Consider the following 27,399-nt stretch of genomic DNA (forward strand, 5'->3'; position numbering starts at 1 on the left):
TACCTAACGTAGCGTGTACGTGCCGAACGATGGAATCGCCGATGATCACAGCATCGCGTTCGGTTTCGCGAAGAGGGGAGAAGCGGTTTTGTGTGGATATCTCGAAAACCGGGAGGGTCGGCGAGAGTCTTGGTCTAGACCTGACTCGCGTCTTCCGCTGCGGAAATATCCAGGCTTCGTGGTGGCATGTTGGAGCCGGCGTAAACGAGACCATAGCTGATCGCGGCCTCGACGCTCGTGACCGATGCTGAGTAACGCACGGAGTAGACGAGGTCGGAGTCAGCGGGTTAGTAACGTTAATCACTGATTTGTGTGCATCGGCGCGTGATGTTTCAAGAGCTAACCGCCGGTCTATCAGCTCGGCCTGTCTCACTAAAAGGTCGTGGATCTGTTTCTCAACAGCTTCCAGCTCAGACTGCAATGCGTGCAGCTCAAATGTGTCCTCACCTGCACCAAGAGGTAGACTACTTGCATCTGATATATTCGCCATGTTTGTTTGTAAGTGAGTGTGGAGAAGACGCGTTCAGCCGTGATCCACGGACGTAACCTATAAGAGTATCCGGCGTTGGATCACTAATAGGCTAGAGACGCGTCTGCTCAACAGTCTGCGTTGTAACTATGAGGTTTGAGCAGTAGTGCTTCTCAGTGAGGAAAAGTAGAAAATGTTCGTTGTAAGTGAGTTTAAAGGGAAAAATCAAGAATTATAAATCAAATCGATAGAGCTCCAAAAACAACAACGCGTTCAGACGCGACGCATGAAGAGATTAAGAAGAGATGTCTTATCGATCACAAGTGCAGTATGGCGTACCACAAGGCTCAGTACTAGGACCACTGCTGTTCACTCTGTACATGCTACCATTAGGATATATCATTAGGAAACATGGAATTAGCTTTCACTGTTATGCTGACGATACTCAACTATATATTTCTTCAAACTTACCAATTCACAAAATTAATGGAATGCATAGCTGATATAAAAAAATTGGATGACTAGTAATTTCCTACTTCTAAATTCTGAAAAAACTCCCACACGTAATAATCTAGAATACTGTCTAACACTTGATGGCTGCTCTGTTAAGTCTTCGTCATCGGTTAGGAACCTGGGTGTGCTCTTTGATACCAATCTTTCATTTGAAAGTCACGTGTCTAGTATCTGTAAAACCGCATTTTTCCGTTTTTTTTTTTTTTTTTTTGCGTTGCAATGTAAACAGTTCATGTGTTCCAGGGAAAAAATAACAGCTTAAAGATTTGGAACAACATGAGGGTAATTGTAAAACAATTTTTTTTGGTTTGTAAACTATCCCTATAATCTGTGTTTCAGGGGTTTCTGATGCTGATTGGGGTGTGAGTTACAGTCCTTCACACATCTGTGCACTAAAGGACTCAACAGTGATAATGAGATGCACTTATAAATACCCTACTGGACATCAGATCATGAAAGTGTTCTGGGCTAAAATGTTAATACATGGTGAAGAGCCTCCAAATCTGTCTGATGACACTGAATACAGTCAGAGGCTTCAGTATCTGGGAGATAAACAGCAGAACTGCACCGTCAGACTGAGTCATGTGACACTGAAGGATGAAGACATGTACTATTTCAGATTCATCACTGATAAACCTGGTGGAAAATGGATTGGTAACCCAGGAATGACTCTTACTGTCACAGGTGAGTTTGTTGAGGTTTATCTCTTCTTCTGTGCATTATGTTGAATAATAATCAGTGTATGACAGCAGCACTAGATATACTGTGTGTTGTGTTCAGATCTTCAGGTGGAGTCTCCTAAAAGAGTGACAGAGGGAGATTCAGTCAATCTGAGATGTAAAAGCAGCTGCGCTCTGACTGACAGAGCAACATTCATCTGGTACAGAAACTCACAGCCATTAACTGAGAGAAGAGACAGAAACAATGAACTCCTGCTGCAGTCAGTCAGAAGAGAGGATTCAGGCAGATATAGCTGTGCTGTAGACGGACACACTCACATCTCTCCTGCTGTTCAGCTCAATGTCATGTGTGAGTATGTTATGTACTTCAATGTTTTATTTAGGGATGTATTTTCTTTGACGATTCACCCCTTACTGGTCATAAGTTTTAAATGTAATAACTGATTTTCCTGCTAAAACAAAAGCTGAGATAAAAATCATCCTACAATAAAACAATAAAGCAATAAAACGCACCCTGGACAGAAGATCGCAAAGAAAGAGCACAGGGCATTGTCTTGTCCAAACTTTTCTTCTTCCTTATCTCTGCATCTCCCTCTCCCTCCTCCCTTCCTCTTCTCCTGAGTCAAGTCACCAAAAGTTCACTAAGAATGTCTATATATTACATAACGATGCATCTTGTGAATCTATTGTTTTTCCTTTTCATGTTTGGTATCATTTTAAATGTCTCAGTGCGATGAGTAAAATGGTCTTAATTTCATTGCAGTCATTGGTATTATGAGAAAGATTGAGAACTCAGGAGAATCCTGTTCTCCTCTTTGGGTGATGTCTCTTCAAGATATCTGATAATTCTCCCCCTCCCCCAAAACCAGAGACATTCTTAGTGAACTCGTGAACTGGGGAGAGGAAGGGTGGAGGGAGAGGGGGATGCAGAGATTGTCTTGTCCAAACAGAAAAGTTTGGACAGGACAATGTCCTGTGCTCTGTTTTTGCCATCTTCTGTCCAGGGTGTGTTTTATGGCTTAATTGCAGGGTGAGTTTTGTCTTAGCAGGAAAATCAGTTCTTACACAGCCTAGGCCCGGTTCTCAAGGATTCAACTGATAAAGGCCTGGCGCTGGACGCTCCGCCATGTCTGGGCTGTAGGTGTTGGAGGACTCAACCGTTTTTTCACTCTGGAGCAATAAGGGTGCACAGTAGTGTGCAACAAGCTGACAGAGCCGGGCCTCTCAGTGCTTCTACCCGTTTAGGGTGAGAACACGGGAGGAGACCAGCTCTACATGTAGGCTATAATATCTAGCGAACGTGTTAGGTGTCGCCCAGCCTGCAGCTCTACAGATCTCTGTTAGCGAGGAGCCACGTGCCAGCGCCCAGGAGGATGGGCGTTTTTCCGTCTCGCCCCCCTAAGGAACCTGACGACCAGGTCGTGCTTTCCTACTGTTTTGCCATCTATGTGGTCGTGATATGCTGAAATAGCGGCAGCATGTACTTTGAGGGTGGAGGGAGACAGACTTCGCTCCAACCCTTGCTGCAAGAAGGAAAGCACGGACCCTGTCGAACATCTTCGGGGGTCCTCTTGGCTAGAAGAACACCACTCACGCAAGGCAGCAGGTCCAGATAGCATCCCTGGCCGGGTTCTGAAAGACTGTGCTCAGGAGCTTACAGGGGTGCTAACAGACATTTCTAATCTATCACTTTCCCTAGCTACTGTGCCTGTTTGTCTTAAGACGTCCACTATTGTACCAGTGCCTAAAAAATCAGTAGTGGAAAGTATGAATGACTATCGTCCCGTGGCCCTCACTCCACTGATCATGAAATGCTTTGAGCGACTGGTTCTGGCTCACATAAAGGACACTGTTAACATCAAGGTGGACCCCCACCAGTATGCCTATAGAAGGAACCGGTCTGTGTCTGACGCAGTGTCAACTGTCATCCACTCTGCTCTCACCCACCTAGAGAGCAGGGATTCCTATGTCAGGCTGCTCTTCCTGGACTTTTCATCTGCCTTTAATACCATCATTCCGCAGACATTAATAAACAAACTGCTGCTGCTGGGACTAAGACCATCCCTTTGCAATTGGGTCCTGGACTTCTTGACAAACAGGCCACAGTCGGTTAAGATCCACGGCACCTCATCTTCCACCCTTATACTCAACACTGGCTCCCCACAAGGATGTGTCTTGAGCCCTTTGCTGTATACGCTCCTCACATATGATTGCTCTGTAACACGTCTGAGCAATCACATAGTGAAGTTTGCAGATGACACGGCTGTGATTGGACTAATATCTAATAATGACGAGTCAGCGTATAGGCAGGAGGTGGAGGAACTCGTGGTCTGGTGCAGAGAAAACAACCTCTGCATCAATGTGGGAAAGACTAAGGAGATGGTTGTGGATTTTAGGAGGAGAGATCATACTCTACCTCCTCCCATCTTCATTGATGGAGTAATTGTGGAGATGGTGACCAATTTTAAATATCTGGGCTTGTACATCTCCAACGACCTCACATGGGCCACAAATACAGCCAGCATTATTAAAAAGGCCCACCAACGCTTGTACTTTTTGAGGAGGTTGAAGCAGGCCGGCCTCAACCCTGCTATCCTGACCTGTTTTTACCGGTGTGTGGTGGAGAGCACATTGACATTCTCCATCACCGTCTGGTATGGAAACTGACAGGAAGGCGCTGCAGTGCGAGTAATTCACTCGCATTTGCGCCTAAAAATAGTTATGTGCGAACTTGAAAAATAATTTACGAGCACAGTGCGCGAGTGACGGGCTGTTCTCAATACACTGAAGACAACAGCGCAATGAAGCGAAGCATACCATTGATTTCACATGGAAAGCAAGGAAGAGGACGGGGTCGCAACTGCGTGATGTGAACATTTGATGACGCGCTTAACTTTATTCAAATGGGAGCGACGATTCGCAACCATTGAGCCAATCACTGAAATAGTGTGGGAATGTGGGGGAACTGCTGGATTTTAAGTGAGAGAGTCCTCCCAACAGTGCTAAAAATAAACGCGTGAGAGCGTGTTATTGGCTATATGTCATGTTATAGCCAGATATGATGACGCTACTGCAACACGCATCACGACAGATGAGCGATCCATTCATCAAGCTAACACACAAACTGCCGCAAATTAAAGTGAAAGTAAGTCGTAGACGCTCATCACACAATCATATTCATTAATAGTAAAGAAACGAAATGATATTAGGCTAACGGTTACCAGTGCTGCTGTCGCTCTCTCCTATCGCTGATTTTGAAATGAGCTTATGATGATCAATAAAATGCTGGTCATATCTGTTGCTTTTGGTGACATGAACTAGGCCTACATTAAATCTGCATATAACGCGGGAATAGAAGATCCGATTTAGTTTTGCGAAAACACACAATGGCCCTCATTTATCAAAAGTGCGTACACCAAATTTCCAGCGTACACCTGGCGTACACCCAAAACCACGTTGACTTTGAGATTTATCAATATGGACGTTGGCGTACGGCACGCTCAAATCCTACGCCAGCTCAGGAGGTGGTGTACGCACGTTTTGAGTGCGGGAATGCGCAAAAAAACAATTCCTAACACCACAAAACGCACTGACAAACTAAAAGATATAATATATTATGACCCACTGTAAAAAAACAAAAACATAAATTATAAACTTCAGTGTTTATTTTTGTGCAACATGGACTTCAATGTTTAATTTGTGTGACTTTACCAAAGCATTTGAATTGTAGGCATATGTATTCCTTAAGTTGCGAGCCTGTGCGCTTTACCTGACGTTTCAAGCCTTGTTTATACTTTCGCCTGGCTCCGCAGCGCGAGTCTCCGCAGACTGCGCGCGCACCTCCCCAAACGGACGAGGCGTTTATACTCGACGCGCTCGCCGTTGTACTATTCTTTGAAACGACGGTTAGGCCAGGGTTAGGCCCGGCAGGTATGCACGGACTGGGTTTAGTAATGAAAGGCTTTCAATGACCAAAAAAATAATTCAGACTGACAAAATAATAAAAATGCCATTCTTCTTCTTTTAAATAATAATAATAATACAAATAATAATAACGACATTCTTCTTCTAAATAACAATAAGCGTCATTAATAATAAAAATCTAGAAATCAATTTTGTTTCTTTCCACTTCCCTGGTTTCGCTTTCTCTTTCTCAAAGAAGTTTCTCTTCTTTGCCGTCTTCCGTGTGTCCATGGCGTAAAATGAGGGCGTGGGGGAAGCGGAGACTTGAATATATAGGGGCGTGTTATTCTAATGACGATCGATTTCAGCCGCGGCATTTATCAAGGGCAGGTATTGCGTACACCAGAATTTCAAAGGTACGCACAGCTTCATAAATCAGGCGATGAGAGGAGTGTAAGCATAATCTTACGCCAATATATACGCCCGTTTCTACGCAAGATTGATAAATGAGGGCCAATGTGACTAGGTGTAAATGGAATCGTTTTGATCAGTAAAAACGTATGCAGTGACCAGGTGTAAACAGGCCGCTACACCATAAAAAAAGTAAAGTAAACACTTAGTGAGCTAGATACGCAACACAGTATGAAGCCTATAGTCATTATCTCAAAAGACCAAGTGCAAAAAAAATAAAATAATGAACTCCTGCACACTATCAATAGGCCTACTTGCAAATGAGTATCAAAATTTGATTAGCAACCCACCAAATTTTATTTTAATTATGTCCCACCAAAAGACCAAGTGCATAAACTGAAGTTACGACCAAAACAGTCCACATTGAGGACAGGAAGACGACAAAAACTCATTTTTGATGTAACTTAATATAGGCTACTGCAAGTACTGCAAAGGAAAAAAGCAAGCAGGCATTTGTTTTGTTTTTAGCACTTTATACTTTATTGAGGTGTTCATTCTTTTTATATATTTTGAAGTAGGTTAAAATAATAATTGCATAATTATTAAACAGGTAACGTTAGTTCACCCAAAATAGAAAATTCTGTCATTTATTACTCTCCATCATGTCGTTCCAAACCCGTAAGACTTTCACTCATCTTCGGAACACAAATTAAGAACTTTTTGATGAAATTGAGAGATTTCTTTCCCTCCATTGACAGCCTACACAACTACCACTTTGATGCTTCGAAAAATGTTCATAAAAAGATCATAAAACTAATCCATATGAATTGAGCAGTTTAATCAACTTTTTTCACTGTGCTCCTATATTTCTTTGTGTGCTCCTAAATTTTTTTCATTTAGGAGCACATGTACTCCTTGGGAAAAAAGTTAGCGTAGAGCCCTGTAAGTCTGCTAAGAAAATAACAACAAATGACAGCCTTCCTTCCCTAGATGACATCTATGTCAGCAGGTGCAGAAGCAGGGCATCAGATATTATGAAGGACTCCACTCACCCGGCGCATAAACTGTTTACCACCCTCCCCTCTGGCAGAAGGCTGCGCAGCCTTAAAGCAAGAACCACAAGGCTAATGTGCAGCTTCTTTCCAGAGGCTGTGAGGCTTATGAACTCCTTGGTTTAGAGCTCCTCCTGCCCTCTGCTCACTCATTGCTGCTACTGCACAAGGCACTTTAATGATGTCATATGGTTTTATTATGGCTTTGATTGTTTATTATGGTTAAGACTATTTAAAATTTTTATATATAGGTCTACGTTTTATATGTTTTATATAGGGTCTATCTTAGAATTGTAAATTGTTATTTATTTTGTATTACGCTGCTGGACCTGGGAAACGAATTTCGTTCCTTCATGTTTAACATGTTTGAATGACAATAAAGTGAAACTGAAACTGAAACCACTCGATGAACAGGTTCCACTTCAAGGTGTACGCACATCTTGTGGGTGGCGCCCGTGCAGAAGTGATGGTGTTAAGTACCTCTGGGGGTAAGTCACCTAGAACCTCCACATCGTGACAGCTCGTCGGCCACACGGTTGAGCACACCGGGTTGCATTGAAAATTCCGTTTCTGTGAGAGCATTTTCAACAGTAGCTTGTGGAGATTCTGATTCAAAACTCGCAGGTCCAAGATCAGTCGTAACCCACCGCCTTTCTTGAGTACAATGAAGTAGGGACTGAAGTACCCTGACCTCATATCGGCTGGAGGGACCGGCTCTATCGTGTCCTTCGCCAGTAGGACTGCGATTTCCGCCCGCAAGACATGGGCATCGGCTGCTCTCACTGTAGTCGAGTGGATGGCCCGAAACTTGGGGGGACGCCGGGCAAATTGAATCACATAGCCGAGCCTGATGGTCCGAATGAGCCAGCGAAACAGACTGGGGAGCGCTAACCAGGCCCACAGAGACCGTACAAACAGGACCAGAGGGACCCCTAGGTGTACCCACAGTGGGGCAGTGAGGTGGAACGCAGGACACGGCTTGGGAGGCTCTCTCTCTAGAAGCGGCCCTTAGCGGGGACTGAGTGTGCTGTGCAACACTTACCTGGTTCCACGGGGCAGGAGGCACAGGAGAAGGCTTGGTTGAGTTCTCAAACTGCACACTGCTGCCCGCTGGTGATAGAATAGGCGGATGAGAGTGGTGAGGATTAATGCTTGAGACATTAAATCTCTCAAGATTTCAGCAGAGGAGAATTAAACAACTCCACAAACAGCATTACCAGCTTCACTTTACCATACTGGCTTTATTTCTGCCATTCATCTACAGAAGTTCTTATTGAGAATTGACAGAGGTTAAGATGTTTATGTTTTATTGAAAATGTTTGGTCACCATTATGGTGACCTGTACGTTATTATACCTGCTATTTGCTTTTGCTGTGTAAATCTCACATGTGACTGTGCTGTGCTAGATATAACTTCATGGGCCCTATTTTAACAATCTGAAATGCAAGTATCAAGCACGAAATGCAAGTAACTTTGTGGGCGGGTCTTGGTTTACTCACCAACGCAAATCTAAAATGGGTTGGTCTGAAGTAGCTTCATTATTCATAGGTGTGGTTTGGGCATAACGTGAAATAAACCAATCAGAGCGACATCTCACATTCCCTTTAAGAGCAGGCTTGCTTGTTCTATGGCGGATTGCTATTATAACGGTGGATTTGCCAGGCACACGCCAGCAGCAGTTCACAGCCGAGGAGACCGACGTTCTCGTCAGGGCCGTAAAACACAGAGAAGTGACATTGGGGATGGGAGAAACCCACCTAAATTAGCTTCGGTTAAACAGGCGTATGATAATTTGGGTAAATGTGTAAGCTAGATGTATGCTTTTATAATAAACTGTCTATCTATCTATCTAACTATTGTAATAATGTATGATTTGCAAAAATGAAAACTGCTGCTTCTGTGTAGATGAGAGAATTAAAGTGTATGCGTGTTGTGCACACGCTACATTGATTATGGCCAAGCATGCGCCCTTAAAATAGCATATGTATATCATGCACAACGCGCGGAATTGTTTTCTAAACCTGCAAAATAGCATCAGGGAACATTTGCGCCTGAACACGCCTCCTCTTTGCGCTGAACCGCCCCAGGGAGCGCAAGTGTATTTCCTAGTTTACTGACTTGCGTCTGTGAAGGGAAAAGTCCGCTCTGCACGGGTGCAAAATAGGAATGATACATGTGTCGGTGTACAAAGCCAATTGTGCTGGGTGCAAGATAGGGCCCCATAAGGGAAATTCGTGTTATAGCCTCACACTTTTATTCGCTGGTCAGCCAGGGGGCGCCAGATTTTAAAATTCCCCATAGCCATTTAACTGGAGCAGTAAGCTACATTTATTGTGTGTTTCCGCCTTCTTGGTCATGCATATTACTGTGTATAGTTTTTAAACTGCTACTTAAATAATTTTTGCACTTTTACAAGATTTCTGTGTATGTCTGTTACTTGTGTATTCCAAGGGTAAAAGTCAAGGGTAAAAAACAATTTTGCTCAGGAATAAAGTAAATAATTCAACTTTATTATGCTGAAAACTATATCACCTGATCATCTTTGTTTCTGGCTTCCTTTGCAACAAATGTGTTTTGGTAAACAGTGTTAAAAAGATCACAAACTGACAAAAAAAACCTAAGAATCAAACTGCCCAACTAAAGCAAACACTGATGTAAGCACTGCAAAATGAACCCCACACATTAAGAGATACAATTCCACAACTACATTAGTTTAATCAATGGTAGCCTTCAAACTATTTTACTCCAGTATGGAGGATGACATGGACAGTTGACAATAAAACATAATCGAGCAGCCACAATAACTATCCCACCAAGCCAAGGGAAATGCAAACAAGCAAAATATAACAGTTATATGCATTTAGCAGAGTTTCATGAAACACAGTCAAAAGTCCTTCACTCACGACCCAGCCCACTCCGCGCTCGTAGTGCACACGGAAGACGCTAAGGCCAAGAAGGCGGTAGTCTGCAGTTGCACACACAATTCACGGCTTTGGACAATTTCCAGTACACTCCAAATGGCCAGCGGGGAAACCTGATTTTGCGGTTGATCCGAGCTGCGAGACAGGGGAAGGGAAATCAGTTCTAAACAGATACACGTCAGTGCCCACTCATTCGTAAGTAGTAAGAATTTCCACTTTCCTCGATCAGGATGAATAGAGCGCGTTGGTTGATATCATAGGCCTTTAGCTGCCAGGAGTCAATCGAGATCATACATCCAAAGGTTCATAGGCACGGAGACAGTCAGGCTTTTCGCGTTTCGGGCGTCTGTTGGGGTGAAGGAGCACACCGTGGAGGGCGGCCTGCTGGTTTTTATTCAATGGATCTGCCAATCGCGTTGTACCACTGGCTCATCAGTAATATTGGACACACCTGTGAACAGAGACTTGCAGATACACATGCACACCTGATAGACATTAACCCACCCTCACAGGTTGTCAAACAGTCAGTGTTCCCCTCCCATTACATATTCACCAACAATACTTTCTTGCTACCATTGTGAAAAAGAAATATACGAAAATATTTTATTTGAAATACATTTATTTTATGCTAAGTATACTACAAATACATTTACATATTTATGTACTTAATATAATGTCCTGCAATTGCAATTTTGCCAGGCCATATCTATATTGAATCTTAATTTTTGTCTGTTTTAGACCCTCCAAATAACGTCTCAGTGTTGATAAGTGGATCTGGTGTAATAGTGGAGGGAGATTCAGTGACTCTGAACTGCATCAGTGACTCAAACCCTCCTGCAGAAATCAGCTGGATTAAAGGAGGAACGATTGTAGGATCTGGAAGAATCTTCAGCATCTCAAAGATCAGCTCTGATGACAGTGGAGAATACAAGTGCAAGTCCATCAATGAACATGGAGAGAAATACTCTGAAGCTGTGACTTTAAACGTCATGTGTGAGTTCATGATCATCTGCACATTGTTTCAAATTTCCAAGTTCATCATTTTCTAATATCTATATAGTGAATTTTGATTTTTAGATCCTCCCAGGAGCGTCTCAGTGTTGATAAATGGATCTGGTGTAATAGTGGAGGGAGATTTAGTGACTCTGAACTGCACCAGTGACTCAAACCCTCCTGCTCTGAACTTCAGCTGGTTTAAGGAGAATGAAACCTCAGCTGTTGGATCTGGACAGAGTTTCAGTGCACTACAGAGTGGACGCTTCTACTGTCAGGCTCACAATCAACATGGATCTCAGAGATCAGACGCTGTAACTGTCACAGGTGAAGCTTTTATTAACACACTCCTGTATCTTCACATCATTCATCAGTTTGGAGAGTTAATCATGATGATCTTCCTCTTTCAGTTCATCATGTTGCTGGTGGGAATGTGATTGTGATCACAGCGGCATCTGGAGGATTTTTCATCATCATCATCATCATATTATTATTATCATTTATTATGTAAATAAAAGTATATCAATAAAGAGTACATAAATATAATACTTTCAAACTAATTCAGAAAGATATTTGATTATTAATGGTATATGAAACAATGAAATTACTTGTTTGTGTTTTTGACAGTAAGAAGAAAAGGATAAACAGAAGATCTGCTATAAATGAGGTGAGATAATCAAAGAACCACAGGATAATATCACTGAAAGAATAAAATGAGCTTTTTTTTGTAAATTCAGAGATGGTTTTCTTTTTACAGCTGGTCCAATGTGAAATATTGATTTGAGCATAATTATGTTTTACTGTTTGAGTAAGAGACTGTAGAGTGACAACACTTTTGACACTTGATTGACGCTTCTGTTCCTAGGGAGTTGGCAAAGACTCTTCCTTAATTGTTACGGCAACAGTTTCTGATTAAGTCAGATTACATAATATGTTGGGAAATTATCAGACTGCTCAAACATCTCATGGCAAACTGACAAATACTGAGACATGAACTCACAGCATTTAAAATGTATTGTTTTGTGCTGAGAGTCCTTCTCCTTGTTCCCTATCGTACTGCATCGCTTAGTTTTAATAAAATCATGCAGTGAAACTGCACGAGCCAATGGATGCTCCACGGAGTGGAACGAACCTATGGGGCCCTATCTTGCACCCAGCGCAATTGACTTTATACACCGTATAATGTATCATTCCTATTTTGCACCCGACGAACAGCGGACTTTTCCCTTGACAGACGCACATCTGTAAATTAGGGAATGAACTTGCGCTCCCGAGGGCAATTCAGCGAAAAGAGGAGGCGTGTTCCGGCGCAAACGTTCCCTGGTGCTATTTTGCAGTTCCAGAAAACAATTCCGCCACAGACCAGTTTAAAGTCAGCGACGCGTTTTCAGTGCCGCGTTCAGATGCTATTTTAAAGGTGCATGCTTGGCCATAATGTAGCGTGTGCACAACGCGCATACACGTTGCTTCTCTCATCTACACAGAAGCAGCAGTTCACATTTTTGCAAACCATACATAATTACAAGGAAAAATATTCCCCATGAGGGAAATCATTGTGGTGTCCATGAAGATGTGAAAAAATAGGCATAAATATAGCTTACACATTTACCCAAATTATTATACACCTGTTTAACTGAAGCTAATTTGGGTGGGTTTCTCCATCCCCATACAATGTCACTTCTCTGTGTTTTACGGCCCTGGCGAGAACGTCGGTCTTCTCGGCTGTGAACCGCGCCTGGCGTGCGCCTGGCAAATCCACCGTTATAATAGCAATCCGCCATGGAACAAGCGTGCCTGCTCTTTAAGGGAATGTGAGATGATGCTCTGATTGGTTTATTTCACGTTACGCCCAAACCACACCTATGAGTAATGAAGCTACTTCAGACCAACCCATTTTAGATTTGCGAACCCATTCCGAGATCCACCCACAAAGTTACTTGCGTTTCGCGTTTGATACTTGATAACTTTGATACCGGCACAACACCGGCCCCGTCCCCGCAAGCCGTGTTCATTGATAACAGATACTTTCAGTACGAGAGTGCGAGTCTCGCCTCACTGCATTATTGGACTGCTTTCTCTGAAGAAAGCGGCGACTCCTCATTCTCCTGCTGGGCTTAATGAACGGGACTAAGTGAGTGTTACCAGCATCAGGGCTGGGAAGCCTGTATGTGTAAGTTGAATAACCCACTCTTGCCGGCGCAATACGAGTGAACCGTATCGAAAGGTAATGTACTCGGTTACAAGCATAACCTTGGTTCCCTGAGATAACGGGAACGAGTACTGTGTCACCGGCCGTGCTGTCATGACTTGCCGTATCATCGCTTCAGTTGAATTTACCTGATTCCTATGGGCAGAATGCATGCTTATATAGAGGGCTGGCCCTGCCCACTGGCTCGTACAGTTTAACCAGCCCGTTCTCATCCTAGGGCGTCATATATTGACGCTTTTGACATTTCGTCTACATCGAACGCACATGGCACCCTTTAGCGTCAATATGAGACGCAGATAGAAATGGGCCAGAAGGCGCCTCCTAGCAGTCTAACCCTAACCCTACACCAGACCTAAACCTACCCATAACCTAACAAAGCTCTGTGCGTCTCATATTGTGCATATGAGACGCAGATAGAAATGGGCCAGAAGGCGCCTCCTAGCAGTCTAACCCTAACCCTACACCAGACCTAAACCTACCCATAACCTAACAAAGCTCTGTGCGTCTCATAAAGGGTGCCATGTGCGTTCGATGTAGACGAAATGTCAAAAGCGTCAGTATTATGACGCCCAAGGATGAGAATGCGTTGGTTTAACTGCGTGATTTTATTAAAACTGCAGTAAATCTGAGAAAAAGGAGATTTCCCATTGTGTCCAGCGACGCAGTACTCGTTCCCGTTATCTCAGGGAACCGAGGTTATAATAACTGAGTATGTTTCCCTGTAGAACGATGATCCCAGTGCAAACACATATGCAGCTCTTGAGCTCAAGTCCAGATCATCTGACGAGTGAAATGTTGAAAACTACATGTGCAAAACAGTTTGTTCATTCAAGGTAATAATCTATCTGTCTTTCACACAGTCTGTCTCAGATCCGGATGTTCACCAGTCCAGCTCTTTTGAATATGAGAATCTGTCTCTTCAGTAGCTCTTCAAGTCTTCTCAAGAAGAAACTCCCATCACTCTTACTCCTCTATACATAATAGATACTATACAGTCCTTATATTCAGTCTTTTCAATCTATATTATACGAGCAATCTCACCAACAGTAATCAAATTGTTAAAATATGTGAGAAAGATTATTTGTACCATTGTAGTGTTTGCTTTATTCATGTGGATTTTAAAAATGTTTGCAGACCTTATCAAATGTGTTTCCCTTAACAATAACAATACATGCCAAGACGCAGCGCTAAGATGAAGCACAAGTTAAACTTTACTCAACTTTTGTTGCATCATTGGACACGCCCACATCGCAACTAACAATGAAAATGAAGAACTTTGTGTGTGAACACACTTTTAGAGTTTCCATTCTGCAGGGAAGTGATGTTTCTCATTGCTTTTGTAGAAAGTAATGGTTTTTGTTCATTAATAAATGAGTTTACCACTGTGAGCTGTTGCTTTATTAAAGGACCTGTGTGAGTAAATCATGCCCAATAATATATACCAGTTTATTAAAAGTTTTATCTTTATTCCTTTTTAAATAACACATTAAATTATAAAAAGGTACATGGCCATTCAACCTTCTGTTTTGAATGAGTGCTTTAGAGCGTGTATCAAACTGGCTTATATTGTTTCAAACCACGTTTTGAAAATCTGATGCTTTGGCGCTAGAGGGCGATGAGCAAACACCTGATCTGAAAATGTTGTGGGTTTTTACACGTCAAGTGTTTAAAAAAATGAAAACACCCAATATACAGATGTTTCATAGATACTATAAGATATAAACAATAATTACAATTACACAAATAAAACATAAATATTGTATAGATAAGATTAATTTAAAATTAAAACACATTTAAAACACTAATATTAATCATGAAAGACTTCTCTTGTATATTAAGTTCTATTGTCTGCAAAATATCCATCAGTGTATTGAAGGATTTTACAGAAATTATCAGTAAATTGTGAGGAATGAGGAAGCTTCCTGATGAGTCATGTGTGAGGATACACTGGTGTCTCCTTCACTCCAGTCCTAAGGGATGGAGCTAAGCCGTGAGGAAATGAGGATGCACCAGTGAGACATCCTTGATGTATTCACAGTTCAACACCATCAGCAAAACTACAGATGTTTGAGTAACAGGTCTGTGACGTCAGCACTCGTCTGCCCATCTCTCACGAGGGTCACATGATCACACGGTCAACACTAGAGAGATGCTGTGAAGTTTGACACATGTTTTTTCTCATCTCTCTCGCTACAGAGGAAACTGTATTTATGGCCATATTTAGAGTTTCACAAGAACCAGCGGTAACAGTGAAGTAACACATGACCACTAACCCTAAATCATACTGATAAGTTCTGGTTCAGTTTATTGCCAAATTGCTATTGATCAGTCAAGGTTTATCAAATACACGATGAATAATTGTATTGGTTCCTTAGGAACAGATAAATATGCATACGTTTGAAAACATTTTAATGAGCATCTCTACAGACTGAGGTAAAGTTTCTCTCAGTTGAACTGGTTTTAGTCTAATGTTGCATCTGTGATGATGTCCTTTTGTCTTTGTTTAAACTCTACCTCTGCTCTATGCTGTGAAGTGTTAAACACACATCTTAAACACACATTTTAAAATGTGATGATCACTTCAGAGTGTGAAAACGATACTTGGTTACTCACGTAACCTCGGTTCTCTCTAGAGAGGGAACGAGTATTGCGTAAGCTTGCTTACGCTGCGGGAAAGTCTTCTTTTCTCGAGATACTGAAGCCAAAAATTATCCTTAATTTCATATTTTGTCAACGCAGTGCAGCTGCGGGCAGCTGAGCTAGAGCGGCATACTGCACGCTCATTGGCTGCCGCGCGGCAACTGCTTAAGCCTACCAGTGAGCCTGGCGTGACGCCACGCCCAATGAGGGCGCGCGCGCCCTCGCGCGTCACAGCCCGCCAGAATGGGCGGCGTCAGAGCGTATATAAGGAAGGCTCGTAGGCTATATTCTCTGTTTTCTGTCGAATGAAGCGACACGAGCTATAGGCTTTAAGCACGGCAGGGAACGCAATACTCGTTCCCTCTCTAGAGAGAACCGAGGTTACGTGAGTAACCAAGTATCGTTCTCTTACGAGAGGTTCTCTCGTATTGCGTAAGCTTGCTTACGCTGCGGGAACCCCTTGTCCACGCCGTGCGCGCCTAACGATCACATATGACTCTTTATGAAAAGCATAGAGGTGAAATGACAGGGCCAACACATGTTCATAAGCACACCTAGGGAACACAAGAACGGTACGGCCGGTCTATGCATACTGATACCCTGAGCGTGCAGCTCAACAGACAAGCTAATCGATAATACAGCCTGCGCACATGAGCAGGACATGAACACGACTAGACTGACAGAAGTTTAGCCTGCAGGGCGGGAACTTCCAGGTTATAAAACCTAACAAATGTAGAGGGGGACGCCCAGCCCGCCGCCATACAAATGTCATGAATGGAAATCCCGCTGGACCATGCCCACGATGAGGCCATGCCTCTGGTGGAATGAGCCCGTATGCCCAACGGACATTGCAGGTCTTTTGACGCATATGCTGCTGCAATAGCATCCACTATCCATCTGGATAGCGTCTGTTTCGAGGCGGCGCAACCCTTCGCGCGCCCTCCAAACGAGACGAAAAGCTGCTCTGAGAGCCTGAAGGCTGCAGAGCGCATGACATAACACCTTAACGCCCTGACCGGGCAAAGGCGGTTAACACCCTCCTCGCTGCCGGATGACGGCAGGGCCGATAGGGTAATGACTTGAGCCCTAAAGGGAGTACCTAACACTTTGGGGACATAACCGTGCTTCGGTTTGAGAATGGCTAACGAGTCGTTAGGTCCAAACTCGAGGCACGACGCGCTGACGGACAGCGCATGCAAATCACCCACTCGTTTGACTGAAGCCAGAGCTAGCAGAAAAACGGTTTTAAGCGTCAAGTATTTCAACTCCACAGAGTCCAAAGGCTCGAAGGGATGCACTTTTAGGGACTCTAGGACCAGAGACAGATCCCAAATAGGGACTGACGGGGGCCGAGGAGGGTTCATCCTCCTGGCCCCGCGCAGAAAGCGGGTAATGAGTTCGTTCCTGCCCAGCGAGCGGCCGCGCGCCGAATCGGCGAACGCTGCTATGGCCGCGACGTACACCTTGAGCGTGGAGGGGGACCTGCCCGCGTCCAACATCTCTTGGAGGAAGTTTAATACCTGTGGAACCCCACAGGACTGAGCATTAGAACCCTTTTCCACACACCATTTGCTAAACACCGACCATTTAGACGCATAGAGCCGCCTCGTCGAGGGGGCTCTGGACTGCGTGATCGTGTTAATTACCCCCTCTGGCAGATCAACGAATATCCGTTGATTTCCCACGCATGCAGAGACCAGTGCTCTGGATGGGGATGCAGAATCGATCCTCAGGCTTGAGAGAGAAGATCTCTCCTCACCGGAATCGGCCATGGGGCTGTGTCTGCCAGCCTCATTAGCTCGGGGAACCACGGTTGGTTTTCCCAGCGCGGAGCTATGAGGAGCACTGCGCAGTCCGCCTCCCTGATCCTCGCTAGCACTTGAGGCAGCATCGAGATCGGTGGGAACGCATACAACGGAACGCTGGGCCAGGTCTGGGCCAGCGCGTCCTCGTGTTTTGAGAAAAACCTCTGGCACTGAGCGTTCTCGCTCGCGGCGAAGAGGTCGATCTCCGCTTCGCCGAAACGACGCCAAAGCGTTTGGACCGTCTGGCGGTGTAGAGACCATTCCCCTGGGGGAACGTTGTCCCTGGACAGTCTGTCCGGGCCGTCGTTCAGACGACCGGGTACATAAGCTGCCCTTAGGGAGCGCAGCGAGCCCTGAGCCCAGGATAGGAGGCGCTCTGTGAGAGCGCGCAGGGTTCTGGATCTGATTCCGCCCTGGCGGTTCACGTAAGACACCACTGACATGTTGTCCGAGCGAACTAGCACATGGTGTCCCCGTAGAAGCGGTAGAAAGTGCTTCAGCGCTTTCTCGACCGCCAGCATCTCTAGACAGTTTATGTGAAGGCTTTTCTCCGTATTCGACCATGGGCCGCAAATCGGACTGCCCTCGTGAGTCGCTCCCCAACCCATGTTGGACGCGTCTGTCGAGACCACTTTGCGGTGTGCGATGACCCCCATCGTCACTCCCCGCTGATACCATTCGGCCGCCAGCCAGGGCTGCAGGGCTGAGACACAGCGCTGAGTCACTCTGACTGGTGCACGGCCCGAAAACCATGCATTGCGGGGCACTTCCGACTTTAGCCAGCATTGAAGCGGGCACATTCGAAGTAAACCCAGCTGCAGGACCGCTGCGGCTGACGCCATATGGCCCAAAAGCCTCTGAAAGGTTTTCAGGGGAAAAACTTTCCCCACTTGAATGGAAGCGGCGAGGTGTCGAACACAGCGTGCGCGCTGTGTTGACAATCTGGCCGTCATCGCCGCCGAATCCAGATCTATACCCAGAAAAGTGATAGACTGGCTGGGGGTTAGAGAGCTCTTGTCCCAGTTCACGGAAAGACCCAGGCTTTCCAAATGACCGAGAAGCGCTGTCTTGTGAGAAACTAGTTCCTCTGTTGAGTGCGCTATAATGAGCCAATCGTCCAGATAGTTCAGAATTCGCATTCCCTTCGATCTCAGGGGTGCGAGAGCCGCATCCATGCACTTCGTAAATGTACGGGGTGCCAGGGACAGGCCGAACGGCAGGACGGTGTACTGATATACCTGACCGTCGAAGGCGAATCTCAAGAATGGCCTGTGACGGGGTATAATCTGAATCTGAAAATACGCGTCTTTCAGATCGAGAGAGATGAACCAGTCCCCCGGGCGAATCTGCGCGAGGATTTGACTGGTCGTGAGCATTTTGAACGGTTGTTTCATGAGCGCTTTGTTCAAATGTCTCAGATCTAATATAGGTCTGAGCGCTCCGCCTTTCTTTGGTACGAGGAAATAACGGCTGTATAAGCCTGCCTCGGTAACCGGCGGGTGAACTCGTTCTATCGCCCCTTTGTGCAGCAAATTCGCTATTTCTGCGTGAAGCAGATGAGCTGCATCCGCCTTCACCTGAGTCTCGACCCGGGCGCGAAAGCGCGGGGGGCGGCGAGCGAATTGAAGCGAATAGCCCTTTATCACTGTGTTTAGTACCCACTTCGACACTCCCGGAATAGCTTTCCATGCATTCGCACTCATAGCTAGGGGTCGAATCGCCTCCGGTTCCCGCCCGCCGCACAGCGCGGGGCAAGGAGTCTGTGGCGGTATGTGCGCGAGTCGCGCAGTGGCAGTGAGGGGAGACGGGGGCTCGCTGATAGCGGCAGCCGGCTGAGTGACGCTGTGAGAGAGCGTTGTGTGTGACGGCTCGCGGCGCGGAAGCGGGGCGGGCTCGTGAGTGTTCACATGAGAGTGTGCGTGCTGTGTAGCGGGCACAGGGCTCTTTATTAACACACAGCCGGTGACGGATTGCTTTGGAACCCGAATGTGTGAGACAGAGCGAGCACTGTGTAGGTGTGAGCACTGGGGCGTGGGCACGTGACCTACAACTAACACTCGAGCGGCCGCAGCGCGCTTTATGTGAGTGCGCTCTGTGGGGTACACAGGGGAGATTGTGCTTGTGTGTAGCAATGAACACTGGGACGTGGGCATGTTTACTACACTCATAACACTGACGGCGTGAGCCGAATGACCAGATTTTACACTCTTTATTTGATTTATCTGGGTCGCCGTAAAAACGGTGTTTGTGTGCAGGCGAGAGAGTTGAGAAACGCTGTGTCACAAACTGCGTTGGCTCGTTGGCTGCGGTGGACACTACTGCAGTAGCCTTTATCAAGGGGACTGGCAGAGGGATACAAGTTAGCTTTGACGGCGGTCCGGCCGCGGCGGGACTCAACCGTCTTTTCCTCTCGACGAGTGCTAGGAGGACTTCGCAGGCTCGGGTTTCAGCGAAACTCTAGGCCGGGGACCCCGCGGGGGTAGCGGCCTGTGCTGGCTGGTGGAGCGGGACCTGGGTCGGCCGCGCTGGCGCTGCTGCGAAGCTGGAGGTCGAGACGGGCGCTGCGTGGAGCTGCGTGCAGGAGGCTGAGTGTTAGAGCGGCCTGCAGCGGAGCTCGAGCGGCGGGGCAGAAAGAGGTTCATGGCCTGTGACGCCTTCTGTACTTCAGAGAAGTGGTCCACGAGGCCACTCACCGCAGGGCCGAAGAGACCGGTGGGTGAGAGCGGGGCGTTGAGAAACACGGACCGCTCTTGTTCCCCCATGTCGGCTAGCGTTAGCCAGAGGTGGCGCTCTATGACGGTCAGCGAAGCCATGGAACGTCCGATAGCTTGGGCCGCTGTCTTCGTCGTGCGAAGGGAGAGATCCATCGCACTGCGCAGGTCGGTCAAGGCAGACTTATTCAGTTCTCCCTCGTCGAGCTGGCGGAGGAGGTCGGCTTGGAGAACTTGAAGGACCGCCATTGTGTGCAGGGCTGAGGCGGCTTGCCCAGCGGCGGAGAAAGCGCGGCTGACAAACGCCGAAGTAGTCCTGCAGGCCTTAGACGGGAGGGCAGTCTTTGAACGCCATCTAGCGGATGGGGGGCAAAGATGCGCTGCAACCGCCTGTTCGACCGGTGGGATCCGGTCATACCCCTTCTCCGTGGCTCCATCCACGCGGGAAAGAGCTGATGAGGCCGGAGAGCGGAGTCTGGCCGAAACTGGAGCATTCCACGATTTAGCAAGCTCCTCGTGAAGCTCCGGTAAAAAAGGCGCTGGTCTGGACGCTGGAGCTTGTCGACTGGCGGGCAGGAAGCATCCGTCGAGCCTGTTGGGCGGGGACACCGCTGGCGGAGACCATTCGAGGCCCAGGTGCTCGACTGCCAAAGTGAGGAGGCGGAGAAGCTCGGCGTCCACACTGGCGTGAGTCCTGCTGGACGCTCTGGTGGAGGAGGCGGAGCGGACAGAACCGGACCATCCCTCGCTGTCCGACGCCATTAATGAGCACGTGTCCAGTAGCGCGTTGTCATCCGCATCATCCCCTGAGGCGACGGCATCGAGGGCGAGAGCCGTCGGCTGCGCGTCGGGGAGCGGGGGCGGAGAAGGAGAGAGCGAGGCTCGCGGGAGAGGCTCCGGCGAGGCCCTGGCTCGAGTCTCGGGCTCCGGTGGTCGTTGAGAGTGGCGTTTCTTCTTTCGCGGCCCAACAACGGTTGGAGCAGGCTCTGTGAAGAGGGCGAGTCGAGCCCGCAGGGTCGACATCGGCAGCTCTTCACAGAAGGTGCAGCCGCCCGTGGAAAGCGCGCCACAGAAGGTGCAGCCGCCCGTGGTCCCGGCCCAGGCAGAGAGCGCAGATAAGATGGCGGTCTCTGTCGCTGAGCGTAGAGCGGCATGAGCCGCACGTGGTGCGAGGCATTTGCAACAACGCCTCCGCTCTTTTAGATAGTGCTGCGGAAGCAAAACACACAGAAAAGAGCTTTTGCAAAGGATATCGCCGGATAGCTGAGCTGGCACGGCAGGCTGAAGGCGGCGAAGATTCGTCCGGCTTCCTCAGGATGTCCTAAGCTGGCTCGTTAGCTGTTCCTTGCAGGACAACGGCGACGGCTTCCTCTCAGAGTTCAGCGATGCGAGTGCTTCGCTGAAAAGACAGAAATCAGAGAATATAGCCTACGAGCCTTCCTTATATACGCTCTGACGCCGCCCATTCTGGCGGGCTGTGACGCGCGAGGGCGCGCGCGCCCTCATTGGGCGTGACGTCACGCCAGGCTCACTGGTAGGCTTAAGCAGTTACCGCGCGGCAGCCAATGAGCGTGCAGTATGCCGCTCTAGCTCAGCTGCCCGCAGCTGCACTGCGTTGACAAAATATGAAATTAAGGATAATTTTTGGCTTCAGTATCTCGAGAAAAGAAGACTTTCCCGCAGCGTAAGCAAGCTTACGCAATACGAGAGAACCTCTCGTAAGAGAACCCCAATGCTGGCTTCATCCTGATCATTTGTAGTGCTGTCACTGGTCATGAGTGTTGGTGAAACGGGTAAGAGCATGATTTTACAATAATTCTGTAGATCTATTTAACTCTAGTTTCCCTGAGTAATAACAGTGATGATGTTCATTAGTTTTTTTTTATAACCAAGACTTTAAATGTGTCTCTATACAGAAAGCGATGTTTAAAAATGAATCTACCTTTAGAAATATTCACTGGTGTAAAAATGTGACAACTAGCCCCAGTATATACGGTATATGATGACAGGAACTATAAGTCTGTATTATTTGGTCTGATTTTTGGAGATACAAATCTTGGAGAGGTCGTTGTAATGTAAATGTAAATGTAAAATGTAAATGTTGATAAATGTGGTGGACCAAAAGCTTACACCTGCTATCGAGTCGCTCACCTCGGTGTCGGACAAAGAAAAGAAGAGAGGACAATATTCAGCATTTAACAGCAGTGGTGATCAAGGAGTCAAGTCACCTTCATTTTTATAGCACTTTTAACAATATGAATTGTTTCAAAAGTTGAAATTGTTGAAAGCTGACTGTGTTGCCGTCTCGCGTCGCCTGCGTCGGGGGAAAAAAAACTAGAGCCGTCTGTGGTCCTTATTTGCAATAAGTCCATTCATGAAATTTCCTCATTAATAAATATTCCACGGCCAACTGTTTGTGACACGCGGGAACGTTATTGACGTCAAACTTAGACCAGCTTCCAAAGGCACCATTTTTAAATTGATCGAGGAGATTATAGTGATTATCGGCTTCAGTTTTGGTCTGTCTGTAGAACAGTTATGTTGTGTGGTTTCAAAAGACGTGGGATATTATTCACCAGTTGTATGCATTACGATCACGGCGGAAAGAAAATAATGTGTTGAAATGGCATTTGGAGGCGAGTACACTTAATGTCTGGATTTTCTGAAGGCTTTACATTAAGTAATTCAAATAGACAGAGAGGGACTCCTAGTGGATGTGGTACATTTATTGGACAGCCATAAATTTGCATTGAATTTGAAAGACTTCCACCAGTGTCTTGCTGCTTTAGATGCTTCATTATTTTAAACTAGACAAAGTAAACATCCAATTTGAGAAAAAAAGTCACATGTTTGTTTCTTTTTAACAATGATTACAGCATGTTTCAATATATTAATGTTTTATATACTATAGAAAGACTTAAGTAAGAGTGTGTGCTTCACAGGGAGCAAGAGAGTTGGAACAGAGCTTTAAAAACATCATTTTATTGATACAAATACATGTAAATATTACAGGATGCAGATTAATTGAATCATGGGTAAATAGTGTTGAAAATGTTGCTGTGATCTTTAATGAGCTGTAGTATTCAACATGACATTAGCTATAGATATTAAACCTTTGGAGTTATATCTTAGTAGCTGAGCACAGCAGAAAAAAAATATTATTTTCTTGAGGTAAACTTGCATTCAAAAGAGAACACAAAATCTCAAAGATTTTAGTGCAAATGTCATTCATACTGCATAGTCAAGTATGTACATAACTTCAGTTAACATATGGAATAGTAAAATGTTACAGTAAACAATGATGTAAACAGAAATGTCTGTAGTCAGTCCTGGTCTCATTTTCCTACATTCGTATAGAGGATCATGGAAACGACCATCGCTGCAATCTGTGAAGGAACAAATTAGGTGCAATATTGAATAAAACTTTTTTTTTTTTTTTTTTTTACTTTACAGTAAAAAGAAAATGGTTGAATTGGTTACTTGATTATTTAAAATGTTCCTGTTTTTTGAGTGATTATCTCTATTGGTATTGCAAAACTACCAGTTCTTATGTATCTATTTTAGTTTCGACAACTTTGTGCCAAATTTTGGATATACAGATGACCTCTTATTACATAAACCTCTGTTTTTATGAAATATGACCCAGGCAAAAAAAAAAAAAAAAACTTTAAAAATACATTATAATGTATTGTTAAATCAGGATCATGACCATTAGTGTTAATGCACACATAATTATCTGACTAAAGCTTTGCCAATTATTCAGATCATCAATTCTATTGCATCACATACTGAGATGTTGATCATCATGATGTTTGATGTTTGTCTTCCGTTGCAAACGGCATTTTAGTGTACATAGCGGATCTCGCATGTGTGTAAGACTGAAGTACATACCTCTAAAGCAGCGATTCCCAGAGCCACACCAGCCAGCAGAACTGCGTTATCCTTGATCAGCTGCTCTAATGCCCTGAAACAGCCCGTGACAGACTACAGACAACACAAAACACACACATCAATGCAATACCTACATAGACAATTATGTTTTCAATAGTTGAATCAGATACTGTGTTAATGTTGTTCTCTTTTCAAAAGGTGTAGTAGTTTTTTTTGCACATCATGTGCATCTTTATGGCCATACAACATTTCTTCTTTTACCGTAGACAGCTTTGTTTCACTCTGCTGTCCTTAATGCACAATTACATGGTTGGTTGCATTTTAGTATAGGCATTTATTATTTGCAACCCACTGAGCCAAACCAATGCGTCTTTCATGCTAAAAGTATCTTGCCATCTTGCTCATTATCTGGCTGAGTGAGTGACAAATAATAGTGTGCATTGAGGCTATACATGCATTTCATTAATCTTTAATTAATTAATTAATACATGTCTGATTTGATAGTAAGTTAAGCACAAAGTGTTTTGTAACATACATCTCTTTCTGCTGCAATTTTATTACAGATTGCACTGTTTGTGCAACACGTGTCAGGATATGATGATGTGTCAGATACAAACTGAGAGCCCGTGAAGTCGGTGTAGTTGTTATATCCGCAGCATTTCAGCTAGAAAAAACACATGCGCATGTTTGCATTATTTGGGATTGTAGTGTCAGAAAACAGCCAGAAATGGCAGCTAGAATCATCATTAAACGCATGATGGCTGGTGTTGTACCTCATTCATAGTGCTGTTCCAGACTGAAGTGAAATCGCCATCCTTTCCATAGTCCTCCTCAATGCTTATAGCAACTTCCTCTCCAATTTTAACTAGAAATTGCTCAACCTGGAATGCAGTTAAAATCACGTTCAGCCTCTGATTTCACAGTCACGTTCCATAATACTTATAAAGACAGATTCATTTAAACCATATATGATTATGGAATCATAAAGATACCATATAATGAGAATTTTGTGGGTGTTAAATATATTTTTGTACAGACTTTATAAGCCATTGTGGTTCTTAATGTGCAGTATTTTGTATTGCCAATATGAGCTTGGTCATGGAAAATGTATTTATTCAAATTAATTTAAAGCTCACATCTTTTAAGGCTTAAATTATATTACTCAGTATGTGTGACTACATAGGCTTTTTGAGTTTTGCATTTGTGTTTTTCTGTTATTTCTGATAGCTCCTACGGTTATGAAATATTTTGAAATACGGACATTTCTAAAATGACATTTCTATAAATTTGTCTAGATATGTTATAAATTGTTCTTTGTGGGTGCAATGTCCAATAAAATGATTTTCAAAAATTCATATCCAATAATAATAATAATAATCTTGAAAAACCGTCCAATTGGAAATTCATTGTTCAGAAGGTATATAATATAAAATAAAATAAAAGTAATAATATAAAAGATTTATCAAGTAAAAAGATAATGTTTTACAAGAAAATACTATTTCAGTCTTTCTACTTCAAAATATCATGTTTAATTCAATGTGTTACTTGCTGTTTCCTTATAATTATTTAGGTAACACTTTACAATAAGGTTCATTAGTTAACATTAGTTAACTACCTTAGTTAACATGAACTGAGAATGAACAATACTTCTACAGCATTTATTAATCTTAGTTAATATTAATTTCACCATTTACTAATACATTATTAAAACCAAAGGTTGTATTTGTTAACATTCGTTAATGCACTGTGAACTAACATCAACAAACAATGAACAGCTGTTTTTTATTCACTAATATCAACAAAGATTAATAAATACTGTAACAAATGTAGGTAACACTTTATTGTACAGTCTCCTTGTAAACTTTGTTGCATGTACTTACCATAGTAATAACAATAAATTATGCATAATTACATGCAACTAACCCTCAACCAAACCCTAATCCTACCCTAACCCTGTAGTGAGTGCATGTTATTAATTAATATTACTCAGTACTTAAATATATAATTATACTGTAACAATGACACCTTAAAGTGTAACCCAAATGTATTACTCATTGTTAGTTCTTGTTAGTTAATACATTAACTAATGTTATCTAATGAAACTTATTGTAAAGTGTAGCCATTATTTGTGAAATTTGCAATTTTTGAGTTAAAAATGTAATCCTTCACCAGATTTTTTCAGTGTATATGTGCTTTTGTTGTGTTGCATCAGCTCTCACCAAAGGCTCGAAGACGATGAGCACAACCCCCGCCGCCACCTCCACGAGGAAGATGATGAGCACGATGATGAAGAACTAGGGAGACAGTCGAGACATTTACTTTAACATCAATTTTGGGAGTGGAATCGTTCAGGGGTGCATTTCCCAAAAGCATCAACAAACTACTGTATGTCCGCAAGTTCAGTCGTTATCAGCAGTTCAACGAGTCGGTGTTTCCCGAAACCATCGTCATAACAAACACTCGCAAACAGCATCGCAAAGTTGTGTGGTTGGAACGACAGCTCTTGATCTGTGGTTAGAAGCAGAGTTTCTAGTTTGCCTGACATGTGGACTCAATTATCTTGAGCAAAATAAGCAAGCTGACATTCAGTACAATCTATATCTTTTATTTAGAACAAATACAAATGTAATTTACGTCTTTGAGTTTGTCAAGAGATTTAAAGCATTGTTTTTGAAGAGTGCGCATGTGTGAACGAGCTCTAGTACGCAAGAACAAGTCTATGATTAAATCTGGAAATAGAGCAAAATAACTGAGAGAAATTCAAATTAGTCCTCAGGTGCCATGTCTGTAATTGGTAGCAAAAAAGGTCTAGTATTAAAGTAAGTTATTACTCCACCACGCGCGTGATTTTTGCGCGACATTAGGCGCGTTTCCATTACAGATTTGCGCAAAACTATTGCGAAATGACGCCGTTTCCATTAACCGATGTTATACGACAAAAACGTAATTTTTTTCCTCCTCTCGCTATAAGTCATTCCAAAAACCATAGCGACAGATGTTGGTAGGTTTATGTATCTCAGTCACCGTACAAGACATTATTAATCGAAGGAGACGTACATGTGTTTTCCAAGCATTAATGGCAAGAAAAGACCCTTAGCCTATACTTGAGAGCGGCACATATGAGGTGTTTCTTGGTGTTTCTCCGTCATATCTGCTTCGAAGTCTTGATTGTGGCATTTCTTTGAGGTTTAGAATCCATTA

The 27,399-nt window shown here is 44.3% G+C and overlaps 2 protein-coding genes across 3 annotated transcripts in view; one reads left to right on the forward strand and one right to left on the reverse strand.

The window, feature by feature from the left end:
• The window catches only part of LOC311077682 (B-cell receptor CD22-like), a 33,633-nt gene extending 19,097 nt beyond the window's left edge, over window positions 1-14,536 (forward strand). The window contains exons 7-13 of the mRNA XM_084106264.1: window positions 1,322-1,666; window positions 1,763-2,011; window positions 10,688-10,942; window positions 11,027-11,269; window positions 11,353-11,449; window positions 11,570-11,609; window positions 14,012-14,536. Coding sequence (XP_083962390.1) covers window positions 1,322-1,666; window positions 1,763-2,011; window positions 10,688-10,942; window positions 11,027-11,269; window positions 11,353-11,449; window positions 11,570-11,609; window positions 14,012-14,077 — 1,295 coding nt within the window. The 3' untranslated portion in view covers window positions 14,078-14,536. The remainder of the gene's footprint in view (window positions 1-1,321; window positions 1,667-1,762; window positions 2,012-10,687; window positions 10,943-11,026; window positions 11,270-11,352; window positions 11,450-11,569; window positions 11,610-14,011) is intronic.
• Window positions 14,537-23,279: 8,743 nt separating this feature from the next.
• tspan34a (tetraspanin 34a) overlaps window positions 23,280-27,399 on the reverse strand; it is a 6,706-nt gene continuing 2,586 nt past the window's right edge. For both annotated transcript variants that reach the window (XM_084106367.1, XM_084106366.1), the window contains 5 exons: window positions 26,418-26,492; window positions 24,972-25,079; window positions 24,734-24,862; window positions 24,199-24,291; window positions 23,280-23,693 (listed from right to left, as the gene is read on the reverse strand). In XM_084106367.1, coding sequence (XP_083962493.1) covers window positions 23,643-23,693; window positions 24,199-24,291; window positions 24,734-24,862; window positions 24,972-25,079; window positions 26,418-26,492 — 456 coding nt within the window. In that variant the 3' untranslated portion in view covers window positions 23,280-23,642. The remainder of the gene's footprint in view (window positions 23,694-24,198; window positions 24,292-24,733; window positions 24,863-24,971; window positions 25,080-26,417; window positions 26,493-27,399) is intronic.

The sequence above is a fragment of the Abramis brama genome (assembly GCF_963993115.1).
Source record: "Abramis brama genome assembly, chromosome: 2".
NCBI lineage: Eukaryota > Metazoa > Chordata > Actinopteri > Cypriniformes > Leuciscidae > Abramis > Abramis brama.